Source organism: Megalobrama amblycephala, linkage group LG2 (assembly GCF_018812025.1).
Source record: "Megalobrama amblycephala isolate DHTTF-2021 linkage group LG2, ASM1881202v1, whole genome shotgun sequence".
NCBI lineage: Eukaryota > Metazoa > Chordata > Actinopteri > Cypriniformes > Xenocyprididae > Megalobrama > Megalobrama amblycephala.
Window position 1 is genome coordinate 33,626,838 of NC_063045.1, and position 12,986 is coordinate 33,639,823.

The following is a 12,986-nucleotide window of genomic DNA, read 5'->3' on the forward strand; positions in this document are numbered from 1 at the left end:
GTACTTGAGTTGGGATAACATGTTTTCATCTTGTGGAGATGATTGAATCTCTTTCAGCCAAAGAGTTTTTGTGTGTGTGTGTGTGTGTGTGTGTGTGTGTGTGTGTGTGTGTATGATTTAATGTGTTTGTGCTTGGAAGCGTTCTTATAAATCAACGCAAACATCACAATAAAACGAAGCAATACACATACATCAAAATAGAAATAAATGACCATAGTGGAAAAATCTAGAGGTAAACAAAGACCTGGTGGTCAATCAGATACTGATCATTAAGTATGCACTTTTATCTTAAGCGGCAGACCCCTGCCTGGTTTCTATAATCCTGAAGGTCATGATTAACTGGTTCACGTGTGTTTGACTGAGTTTGGAGGCAAACTTTACAGGTTGATTTAAAGTATTCATGTAATTGCATGTGTGCCTCTGGGAATCAAAAGTGGATCATTGCAAGCAATTTATTAATAGGAACGAACAGTGTATTTGCAGGACAGGCTGATGTGTAGCTATATTAGGATACAAGCTAGAACAGAAGTGAAAAGTAGAGAAAGAGAGATAAATGAAATGTGTAAATAAAATGCATCAGCACAGCCTTAACTTTGAGTAGGCCTGTATGTATTTCATTATTTGTCATAGTTTTACATTTTTTAAATTGTTTAAAATGTATATAGGCTAACAGCCATATCAAACATATAGCCTAATATTATATTATCATATTGGCCACACCACAAAACAGTTGCTATCAAAGAAAAGGCCCGGATGTCCTCGCAGATTTAACATCTGGATTTAAAGGCAGGGTAGGCAAAAAAATGTATAAAAAACTTTTTTTCAAAATTTGTTTAAACTTTATTTATATATCAATACATAATTAAAATGTAAGTACTCTGAAAAAGAAAGTATAAAAATCGAGTGTCTGTAGACCTCTCACGACTGTTTTAAAGACAGCTCATTATTTCCATTCACTCCACCCCCTCCCTTCTGGGCTCCTTCCAAAGCCACGCCCCCAAAACGCATGAACGTGTGACTCCGACCACTGAGCTGGAAGACGCATTATTTACCTGAGACGAGCGGAGAGGAAGGAGCACAGTGCATGTAGTGACATCATGTCAGAATCACATGTAATAAAAATAACTTTAAAATTATGAAGATAAACAAACAAGATGTATTTTAGTACTCACTATCAAGCTAGCATATTGATATTGGTAAAGTTTAAAATATATATTTTTTGATTCGCTAACGAGCTAGTTATCTATAAGGCAAAGCTAAAAACAGGTTGCATGATACACGTTTTTCCATTACCATCATTTACACTGTGATGAAGATGAATTTCGTGTAAGATTCATAACATATACGTTGTTCTACAGATCAACAGAGTAACATACACTCAAATATCAACTCACAACTGCATTGCAGACACAAAATAATAACACACACATACAACAAAGTGTGTACGACACACACAGATACAAGATAAAGACATCAGTAAACATAGGTAGAGAATATAAAAACAAAACAAAGGCGAAAAAAACGTGCAGGTAAACTTGCAGGTGAACATGGTAAAAGACTTAGACAGAGGGTAAAATTATGCACAATTCAACACTATAGCTATCATTATTTATCGTCTCTACTACGGCTCGCTAAGTAATGTTATGTTAGCTATATTACGCAGCTACGTGTGCTAATGACACATGCTTCATGAAAAATAAACAAAAAAATATGTATGATCAAAATACAAAAAGAAAGATTTACCTGTCCAGCAGAAATAAAGCCATCAAGGAGTCACTTTTCAGCCCCTTGAGTTCCCTCAGTTCTCGCCATCGCTGGAAAGCCACGCCGATATTAACTCGCGTTTTATTTCTTTGTTTATCCAAAGACTTTTTGTTCATTGCCTTTTCTTGTACTGTTACTGTCTTCCTTTTTTTGCCTGGTTTGCCTTCACTAACTGCATAGGCCGATACTGTGAATTTAGCTTGCTGTTTCTCTGCCATTGTTTTGGTATTCCTAGGATCCGTGCCTCTTGGATTCCCCAAATCAAACGTGCGCGCGCAAGTGGGCAGGTCATGTGTGGCAAAAGGGTGGTTGCCATGGTTGCGAGAGAGTGACAGCCGCCTAAGCCAATCCTATGTTTCGTCCCGGATGGAAATAATGAGCTGTGTTTAATACAGATTAAACGGTCTAGAGTCACTCGATTTTTATACTCTTTTTACCAGAGTTCTTACATTTTAATTATGCATGTATATATATAGAAAGTTTAAACAAATTTGGAACAAAATTTCTTACCTACCCTGCCTTTAAAACAGTGTCATGCACGATGACGTCTGAGTGCGCGCACACTCACTCACACAGGACTGTACCAACTGACGCCAGACTGAGGGGACGCGAAACAACAAGACACACACTCATACACACACCGCTGCGCTTATATTGAGCTGAAGTAAATCACAGAGATGCTCAACATCCAGCTTTAAATGACTGTTGGTGAATGTAAATCATTCTGTCGGTGAGTTTCGTTCTTTGTTTTGCTGTTTCATTCAGTGTTTTGCACGATTTCCCGATAACTCGATTCACGCGCTTTCACTTCTGCAATATTTTCTGTTTGTGTCACACATTCAGTTTCAATCTGTACGCGATTGTTATGTGTTTGACAGAAAACACACTTTAAACATGTTTACTGTTTATATGTGTAGCTGCAGCTGCTCGTTCACATCTAATAGTGAAGCTAACAGACTTTAGCAAAGGACATGAATGAGTGAAAAATAAATGTGAATCAAATAGTGATTATGAGGAGGAGGAAGAAGAGAAGGACCACGGTGAGATTCTGCACTATATTCTGTTTTATCGTCTTCATTAAGGACGGAGCTTTGTTGTTGTTTGCTGGCTGGCGAGATGAACGATGATTTGATATCCATGTGATGATGCTCTGCATTTGACCTTAATGCATGTTATTACAGTGTAAATACTAGTGTAATAATAATAATAGTGTTAATGAAACCAGCAGAGTTGAATTATCAGTGCTGGGTGAGAGTTACCATAGACCCTCAATACAAACATCACTGTTCAGCCTTTGTGTTCATTGTCTGCTGATGTTTGATCAGACCAGCCAATCAGCAGTGTGATTCATTGATATTTGGTCATGTAGGTTTTGCTTCCAAAGCTACAGTACTGTCATGTGTTGTTACAGCTTCAGTGCTGAGGTTTAGTGTTTTGGCACAGTGGTTATAGTTTGTGGATGGAATCTTTTGAGATTTGAAGCAGCAACCTTTTATTTACCATCCCATCATTAACCATTAAGCTACACCACGCCACCGAGATCATGAAAGGGAAGAAACACTTATTTTTGTCTTGGAAAATGTGGATTTTGTTTTTGCATTTTGATCTTACAAAACATGTCATTGTATTGCAGTTGTTATTTGCACATGCTGTTTTTTAACTGAAAGGTGCCCAATTGGGTTAGTGATGCACTGTCACTTTGTCATGTTCATTGATCATTTACAAACATGTTACATGTTTTTGATAGTAATCAGCATATTGTGTATGTAAATGTACTTAATGTTGCAAACTGTGTTGATTTTGTCTTCCATCAATAGTGTTTAAAAAATCATGTTTAAATATGTTATTAATGAAGTTCTGCCACAGTACTGTTACTAAGATATTAGGCAAGCATTTGCTGTTTCAGAGAAATCGAGGGTTTGTACAGAAATTTTCTTTTGCGTGTATTGCATCATGGTCTTTGGTTACATGCCAGTTTGCATTGGTCATTTTGCAGATGTTTTCTCAAGCAACTGGCAGTATCCTAATAAGAGGACAGACTCTATGGAGTAACCTGACGTTTAATGTCTTGTTCAGGACACAGTGGTGATAGACAAACTCAATAACTCTTTGGTGCGAGTGCATGATTATGACAAAAATCATAATTGCTGTTTTTTCCCCCTTGATATTGTAATTGCATTTAGTAATTTGGATGACTTGAAAATACTGTTGAGGTAAGCAACTGCGTGTTATATTCTTTATGCGGCTACACTTTCAAAACAAACAGAACTATTCCTGAATTATTTATGTGCCGTTTTAAACGTCAATCAAAAAATCAGTTAAAGGGTTAGTTCACCCAAAAATGAAAATTATGTCATTAATGACTCACCCTCATGTTGTTCCAAACCCGTAAGACCTCCATTCATCTTTGGAACACAGTTTAAGATATTTTAGATTTAGTCCGAGAGCTTTCTGTCCCTCCATTGAAAGTGCATGTACGGTAGACTGTCCATGTCCAGAAAGGTAATAAAAACATCATCAAAGTAGTCCATGTGACATCAGTGGGTTAGTTAGAAGTTTTTGAAGCATCGAAAATACATTTTGGTCCAAAAATAACAAAAACTACGACTATATTCAGCCATTGTTAGTTTATGGTCACTGAATGCTTTTCTGTGGTAAATGTGTCCTTAAGTCACTGTTCTAAAGCTGTTTTACTGATATCTTTCTGTGGTTGAAACTCTTTGAGCGATTGCATGAGACATTATACTGTAGATTTCAGTAAGTTGTACTGTTTCTTTCAGCATACCTTCTGATGTTTATTGATGTTTATTTTGTGCTATAAGTAGTAGTAAAGATCAAGAAATGATCGGTTCACATGCTGCTTGAACTGATACGTCTGTCACGCTAAATTAAAGAGCGGCAAAACAATATTTATTGTTTGTGTTTCGTGATGAAATTGACATAATTTGAAAGCTGGGACTTTGTTTAAAAGTAAACAAATATATTAAAAGTGATATTAAAAGTAACAAAGCACAAACAGATGAAACTTTAGATTTTTTCAGTACAACTTTGGTGCACATTCTCATTTTATTAAGTCAACACAGTAAAAGATGTGATAGGCTACTCATCAAAAAACACTTAAAACAGCATGCAAATTTTAAAATCATAACATTTAGAGGTGAGAATCGTAAGGCACCATCCGATTAAAATGATTCTTGATCTACTTTGTTTTCCCTTTTTAATTAATTAGTTAACCAACTTGAAGATCTTAAAATATTATTTTTAATTACATATGTAATTATAAGTACTTCTTAAATAATAATTACAAATTAAAAAATGAAATTAAAACAATTGTAAACTATAGAGGTGTCAAAATTACCGACTTTGGTACCAAGTCTATACTGAAATTTAAACGCTTTAAATGCTGTTGAGCGGATTCGTAAACACCTCTGATTGGCCATTGTGTTGACGTGCTCATCTGATATGTCTGTGATTAGCTTCAATGTTCAATGCTTCAAAAACATGTTGTAAATAGTCATCAATGACGTCAGTTGCACAGATACAATTGCACAGATACACATTGGAGCGTTTGAAAGCAGGTGTCTATCTACGCCTGCTTTCAAACTCTCCCGCTTTCAAAATGCTTTCAAATTCAAACACTTCCGTGTGATTTCAAATGCTCCCGTGCGTTGATCATTGTAGCCAATCACAGACATATCCGGTGAGCATGTTAACACAATGGCCAATCAGAGGTGTTTACGTTTTTAAAATTTCAGTACCGACTTGGTACCGAAGTTGGTACTTTTGACAACTCTAGTATGCTAAAAAATGTAAATATATAAACTAATATAGCTTCAAAACACAAAACAAGTAAATAATAAAGATATAAAAAAAAACATATTATAAAGAAAATTACAAACATTAAACAGAGTGCTTTCAGTAGCCTGTTTAAGAGTATCTGAACGTTATCCATTCAAGAGCTTTGAGTGATTTTTCTCTTTCTCAGCTCTACTGTTGATTGATTATTACTGATGACATCATAGACAGCGGGAGATAAGCTGCATTCACACTAATGCACAGATCTCTTTTGAAATATAAGATGTGGTTTGTCCTGTCTGTTTAATCTTTTAAGACATAACTGACTGTGTTTACATTAATTTTGCATCATGAAACCATTTTGAGATGCAAGTACATTTAGCCACTTAAACAGAGTCGCACACAGATGCATACACGAGCACTTTTCACAAAGCGCACATGACCATTTGAAATTGAAAGCAGTCTTCTTTCAGCGAGTTTCATATTTTCAATATTTAAGCCAACTGAATTCCAAACGACATAAATGATGCCTTCTTAGAGCATTTGTAAGGAAAATACAGGCGGGCGAAATTGCACACTGTAAGCGTAACATCAAGCAAAGCGCGGGTTTCTCACAGCGCATATCCTTTGCAAAGAAGCCCGCGTATGTCCTTGTAATTCGCTTCAACCATTCCAAAATTAATGAAAGATTATTTTATGGAAGGTTCAAGTGGTGTGTGTGAGGAATTGTAAGCAATCAGAATATGAGTGTTTCTAAAACACACGCAGCGTTATCGCCCATCTGCGGTTAAAAACTAAATTCTGCATCAATTCTGAAATTCTCAGAATCAATCCAGAATCGTTTGAGAGATGCATCGATTTATTTATTTTTTTCCTTCCCACCCCTAATAACAAGTAAATGTATCACTAGTGGTGATCTCAGCAAAAATATCACTCGCAAATTAATATTTTTGGTCGCAGATGCAACTCATTTAGGTGCAGTCTAGAGCCTTGACACTCATTCAAGACAATAGAAAAACGATTAACAAAACAGCCTTTGAGCGGTGTAAAAGTAAAAAAAAATATATATATATATTTAAATTTCAAATAAATGAAATGCTCAATTATTTTATTATTAATTTCAATATATTGTGCAGCCCTAGAGTGGAATGCAGAAAACAATACCCTGGCCTTAATTGTGCAGTCCTGTTCTCAAGTTTATGAATCAGCCTGAATCAGGATTCAAACATTTGACCTTTGGGTTACTGACCCTTCAACCGCTAAGAAAATACCATCACCCTACAGCCAAATAATGATCCATGTCGTTGTTAACAGCTGACTGGCTTTGATATCAGTCTCAGCTCTTTGGTTGTTTTTATATATGGCTTTTTATTTTTCATGCAGTTATATGAGCATATAAATTCATCAGTGCTGCGGTTGTCCTGGGCTGAATCTTTGGCAGTGGCTTGATTTACTCAGCAGATGTTTCCACCTTTTTCTTAGTAAATGTTTCCAGTATTTTTCCTTACTGTGGAGCATTTTTACTTTAAGCATTTTCGTTGACTGATTGCTTTTTAAAGGAGTACTTTTTGTCTGTCATCTGCAATATTAAGGCCAGGCATTAGAATCCCATTTAATGGGGCTGACTTTGCTGTCACAACATTCATTCATAAAAAACCCTGAAACTGAAGGATCATTATCTCCTAAACATTCATCTAAATACAGCTCTAGTCATTTTGAAGAATCTCACATGGTGTCAAGTGTTTTTAAATGGAGATATGTAACTGATCAATTCATACACCGATCAGGCATAACATTATGACCACTGACAGGTGAAGTGAATAACACTGATTAGCTCTTCATCACGGCACCTGTTAGTGGGTGGGATATATTAGGTAGCAAGTGAACATTTTGTCCTCAAAGTTGATGTGTTAGAAGAGGGAAAATGGGCAAACGTAAGGATTTGAGTGAGTTTGACAAGAGCCAGATTGTGATGGTTAGACGACTGGGTCAGAGCATATCCAAAACTGCAGCTCTTGTGGGGTGTTCCCGGTCTGCTGTGGTCAGTATCTATCAAAAGTGGTCCAAGGAAGGAACAGTGGTGAACCGCCGACAGGGTCATGGGCGGCCAAGGCTCATTGAACGTGGGGAGCGAAGGCTGGCCCGTGTGGTCCTATCCAACAGACGAGCTGCTGTAGCTCAAATTGCTCACGAAGTTAATGCTGGTTCTGATAGAAAGGTGTCAGAATACACAGTGCATCGCAGTTTGTTGCGTATGGGGCTGCATAGCCGCAGACCAGTCAGGGTGCCCATGCTGACCAATGTCCACCGCCGAAAGCGCCAACAGTGGGCATCAGCACAGCACAGCATCAGAACTGGACCACTTAGCAATGGAAGAAGGAGGCCTGGTCTGATGAATCAAGTTTTATTTTACATCACGTGGATGGTCGGTAGGGGTTGACCGATTATCGGCCTGGCTGATTATCGGCACCGATATAAAGCGTTTTTATTGTTATCGGTATCGGTCATTTTCAAAACCGATTTGCCGATAAAATAATTAAATTTTGAAAGGAGATATTTGGCTCTGATGCAGTCACCTCTGTCGAACGCACCACTCTGTGGCCTAGAGCAAGCTCCGCCCACCGCCCATCTGATTTGTTGGAAGTCGCGAGTCCGGCCAATCAGCGCGGAAAGCTGAATGCACAGAAAGTTTTGCCCTCTCACACTGAAGACACTCGCTAACTGGAGCTGCTTCAGTGATCACGCATCAGTTGTCTTTCAAATGTAAGGCAGCAGCAGCAGACGTTGCTGAAGTTAAATCACAATCCACTACACTGAAGTTGTAAAACATCTCAGTATAATCAGGACCTGAATACGCTGCAGGATTGTGGGTATTGCGCATAATTCTACACATTCCCACAGGTTTTGCGATTATTAAGCGGGAAATTCCCGTGAATTCCCGTGAATACATTTATGCACTATAGCATATTGAATCCAAACAGATTATCAGAGCAGATCAATTATTAACTTTCTGTAAGATGTAGTTTCACAAGCAGTTTGAGTGATTCAGCAGTACCGAGTCACCCTCTCTCTCACAATGCGCAAATGGTTTCACATCCATAGTTTCCACATTGAGTTTGCTCTGCAAGCGAGCTGTACGCTGCAATACAAGACTTTAGCACGTGTTTCAGACAGTTGACGGAATCGGCACTTGCACACCATTGTAACTCATGCCAATTCAAAAATACAAGCCATTTTAAAGCATAAACTACTCACACGCTCTCAAGAGACAGTCTTCAGTCAGTGTGCTCTCAGCCAATGCACGCACACACAGGACACAGCCACCTCTCAAACAAATGCTCGCAACAAATATCAGATTGAGTTATTTTTCACGACTTATTACACATAAATGTTCAGATACATACACAATAAAAAATGTTAAAATGCCCGTCTTGGCAAGTATACACGTAAGCACAGTAGGTTGTCTTCAGTGAATGTGAACAGCATGTGTAACAATATTACTGCTTTATCATCTGATAGTTTTAAAAAATGGATACTGAATGAAAACAAACGGATACAGATACAACTTTAAAATGTCAAAATGTATTAGTAAATGTTGAATTGAAATAAACAATACTTTTATTAACCTTTAGTTAATGTTACAAATGAACGATGATATTATGATATTATTGATTATTGTCTTATTGTATTGGCTATCTTTGAAAATCTACCCAAAAGGCCATAACATTGAAATTAGATACATTTGTATATTGTATGTATACTGTTGTTTAATGTTTTATTTGCCTCTATTTTAGAACACATGATGATTATCTAATCAAAATAACAGTATTACAGTGACGATAAAAAAAAAGAACTGAAATTGGCTGCGTTTCTGATTTGTTAATGTTTATCTCGGTTGCCAGAACATATCAATTTGCCTTTTCACGTCACTGTATGCAACTTCGCTGCATAACAAATGCATAAAAGCGATCAGCTGGATATAAACTTAATGCAAATAGATTGTAACAGTCGTGACATTAAAGATTTTGGTCGGGTTTGCGTGTGTTTTTGTCACATTGTTTTAACTGCTTGAAGAACTACTAATGTTAGCATCTTCTCAGCCTTGATGGCAAACATACTGCTGTTCTCCACTAATGCAGCATCTAGTCAACAAATGAATGACTTTATAATAATATGGACGCATGTAGCATTTCGTTGTCTGTTTAAGAGCTGTATCTAAAAGTTTCCCGCTCCGTGCAGTGCAAAGTCCCACGTGTCAAAACAAACTCCACGAGGCATCAGTGATAGTTTTTTTTTGCCTATAGAGGCTGCTCGTGTACTGTATGATGACAGCGGACCCTTCTCAGGCGTTCCAGCAATGGACGCAACCCAGAAAAACTATCGGTATGGATGTGTATGGATACGATCAATTGGTCAACCTCTAGTTTTTGTTGGTATGAGCCACAACAGTCATCAAAAATATAGAGAATAACACAAAGCGGAAATAAAGTGGTATTGGGTTAAAATTTGGTTATAGTTTCCATGGTAAATACAAATACTAACATGAACTGTTAATGAAACATGGAAACTGCTCCTGATGAATAGAATGAACATCGTACCTGCATGCAAATCCTTCCCAGCTACAGTAACACACAACGTACCAGTTGCGTAATTCATTGATAGGCCTACTTTTTGGTAATTGCTTGACTTACTAATTGACAATGCATGCTTATAATTTCATTTGCTCTTTGTATAGTGAAGTGATAGACAGCTTAACTCTGCATAAGCATGTCAGACAGGAAAGAGGAAAGGACTTTCCAAAGATTTTATTTCGTAACAAATTAGGAAAATAATGTTCGAATAATGACACTGACATATAGCCTGAAAACATCTCATCTGACAGCAGATACTGAATCAGCATTTTCTCTGGAACTCTTGACTTAAACTGCACTCAAAGTAAATGTCTTGCATCAGAAAAACACTGGTTGAGAAACACTGTTCTAACCGAAGGGCCAGTTTAACTGGCTACTTTAGTCCTGGTTTGGTAGGACTGTGAGATTTAACCATACTTGCAGACTATTTGCTGGACACCGCTCTTGTAGCCCACTGTGCTTGAGGTGACTCAAGAGGTTTGTTGTATTTTCCCTTTGAGAAACCACCCACAACCTACATGATTGAGTGCACTCTGTTTAAAACCAAAATTCCCTCACAAGGTGCTTCCTCATTTTGACAGCAGGTTTGGCAATGTTTGGCGGTAATGACACGCTTTAGTACACTTTAGGGGCCTTTCCCACAGTAGCAACTGAACATTTCTGCACTTCTGATATTAAAAGTGCCCTCAGTTGTTTAGTTATTTTCTCTGGCTGTTATGACAGTGGTCTAGGATTTAGATAACTCTGTGGATCCAGTGTCATGCAGATACAAAAGATGCCCTTGCAGAAATACTCTTTTCACAGGCACATTGTTACCCATAAATGATTTATTCCACCTAAAAATAGGATAAAGTGAAAAGTATTGGGCCATTCATGAGATCTCAACATGGCAGTCACAATGATATAAACAAACACAAGTACAGCTCATTTCTATTAGGGAATCTTTGTTACTTACTGCATCTTTAAGTATTGCTAATAATAAAACTGTGGCTAGTTTTACATTAAATTCATTTGTTATTTAAAGGTGTGCGGAATGCTATATTCCATCTATAGAACGTTTTTGTCATTCTTTTTCAATTTTTAACCATGCAGTTTTCATGAGCTCATATTAATTTAGACACTACATAGAATATTTGTATTTGAAAAAAAAATCATTTGTCACTCCACAATGGGGTTAGATTCCCGCCAATAGTATTGCGGTCACGGATCAAAAAATAATAAGTGTGAATCAAACATTTAAAAACATGTAAAAATATATAACACACACAAAAAAAAAAAAAATGCAAAATTATCAGAATGGCAAAGAAAGTGGTCACGGATCAAAATGTAATAAGCGTGAATCGAAAAATTAAAAGCGCATTTAAAAAAACAAGCATGAATCAAAACCTTAAACACATTAAAAATTATATTGCACAAATCTCTAAACTGTGACAGTTATCTTCCCCGGTATGAGTGTGAGCATCAGTAGCCATGGGTCGCCATGAAGTGATGTCATCGCCCTCTCTTCGATTGATTGGTTAGAGGAGGAGCTGTCAATCTAGAACTAGTGGACCAATGGTTGACACTTAAGCCCGGCCTAATTTACATAAAACTCGAATTGCAACATTTGGAAATGCAAGAGCAGAACATGGAAAGAAGAGCAAAGAGAAAAAGAGCACAATCATACAAAAGAGTAAAATATGAGCAGAAAATGTAAGAGAGCACAAAGTACAGAGTAATAAAAGCAAGGAAAACAACTTTTAAGAACACATAAACACAACACAAACACTAAGCCTGGTTTCTCCCAAGGTTTTTTTTCCTCCATTTTAACACCTATTTGCCACTTGTTTGCCACCTGATGTCACCTGTTGGAGTTTGGGTTCCTTGCCGCTGTCGCCTTTGGCTTGCTTAGTTGGGGACACTTGACATTTGACTTGACATTTGATATTCAACAGTATTCTTGACATTTATTCAACAGTGCTTTGATCTGCCTGCATTGACACTATTCTTGAAGAGCTGCTGTGCAGCCAAAATTATATACCAGTTATCAATGTAAAGCTGCTTTGATACAATCTGCATTGTAAAAAGCGCTATATAAATAAAGGTGACTTGACTTGACTTGACAAGTTTAAGATTTGTGCAATATAATTTTTAATGTGTTTAAAGTTTTGATCCATGCTTGTTATTTTTTTAAATGCGCTTTTAATTTTTCGATTCACGCTTATTATATTTTGATCCATGACCACGTTCTTTGCCATCATTTTGTATTATTTTTTTAAGTTTGTGTTATATATTTTTACATGTGTTTTTAAATTTTTGATTCACGCTTATTATTTTTTGATCTGTGACTGCAATACTTTAGGTGAGAATCTAACCCAGGGGTCGGCAACCCAAAATGTTCAAAGAGCCATTTTGGACCAAAAAAACAAAAAACAAATCTGTCTGGAGCCGCAAATAAATTAAAAGCCTTATATAGGCTAACCCTTATATGAAGGCAACACAGGCTGTAAGTGTATATTAACTATATTAGCCTACTATCAAAATGACTAAGTAGGCTACAAATACATAATGAGGTATTCCCGAGGTATATATTTAAAAACTGCTGAAAGCTACAGAAAAAAAGCAAATGGATCAGTGCAATTCACAGAAACAGCTGGACTCTAGGCAGAGAAACATGGATTTGCATTTATCATTTTGTGTCAAATTGTTGGATTTTGAGGTAAAATCATTCCATATATATTGTATTGTTATATATTATGTTGACAAATCATCAATTAAATTTTTTCCATCTTATATTCTGCATAATTGTGTGTTTTA

General features: G+C 36.8%; 2 protein-coding genes across 5 annotated transcripts in view; one reads left to right on the forward strand and one right to left on the reverse strand.

Annotated features, from left to right (window-relative positions):
* The window catches only part of sh2d4a (SH2 domain containing 4A), a 63,312-nt gene that overhangs the window by 30,872 nt on the left and 19,454 nt on the right, over positions 1-12,986 (reverse strand). The gene's annotated exons all lie outside the window — the stretch shown is intronic.
* psd3l (pleckstrin and Sec7 domain containing 3, like) overlaps positions 1-12,986 on the forward strand; it is a 124,454-nt gene that overhangs the window by 1,628 nt on the left and 109,840 nt on the right. The window contains exon 1 of one of the 3 annotated variants that reach the window (XM_048171928.1): positions 2,342-2,494. The exons of 1 other annotated variant lie outside the window; for it this stretch is intronic. Coding sequence is in view for 1 of the 2 variants with exons in the window: in XM_048171920.1 (XP_048027877.1) it covers positions 2,775-2,804 (30 nt within the window). In the remaining variant the exon portion in view is untranslated. Of the gene's footprint in view, positions 1-2,341; positions 2,495-2,577; positions 2,805-12,986 lie in introns of those variants that run through there. One more of the 3 variants, XM_048171920.1, reaches the window with a different exon arrangement.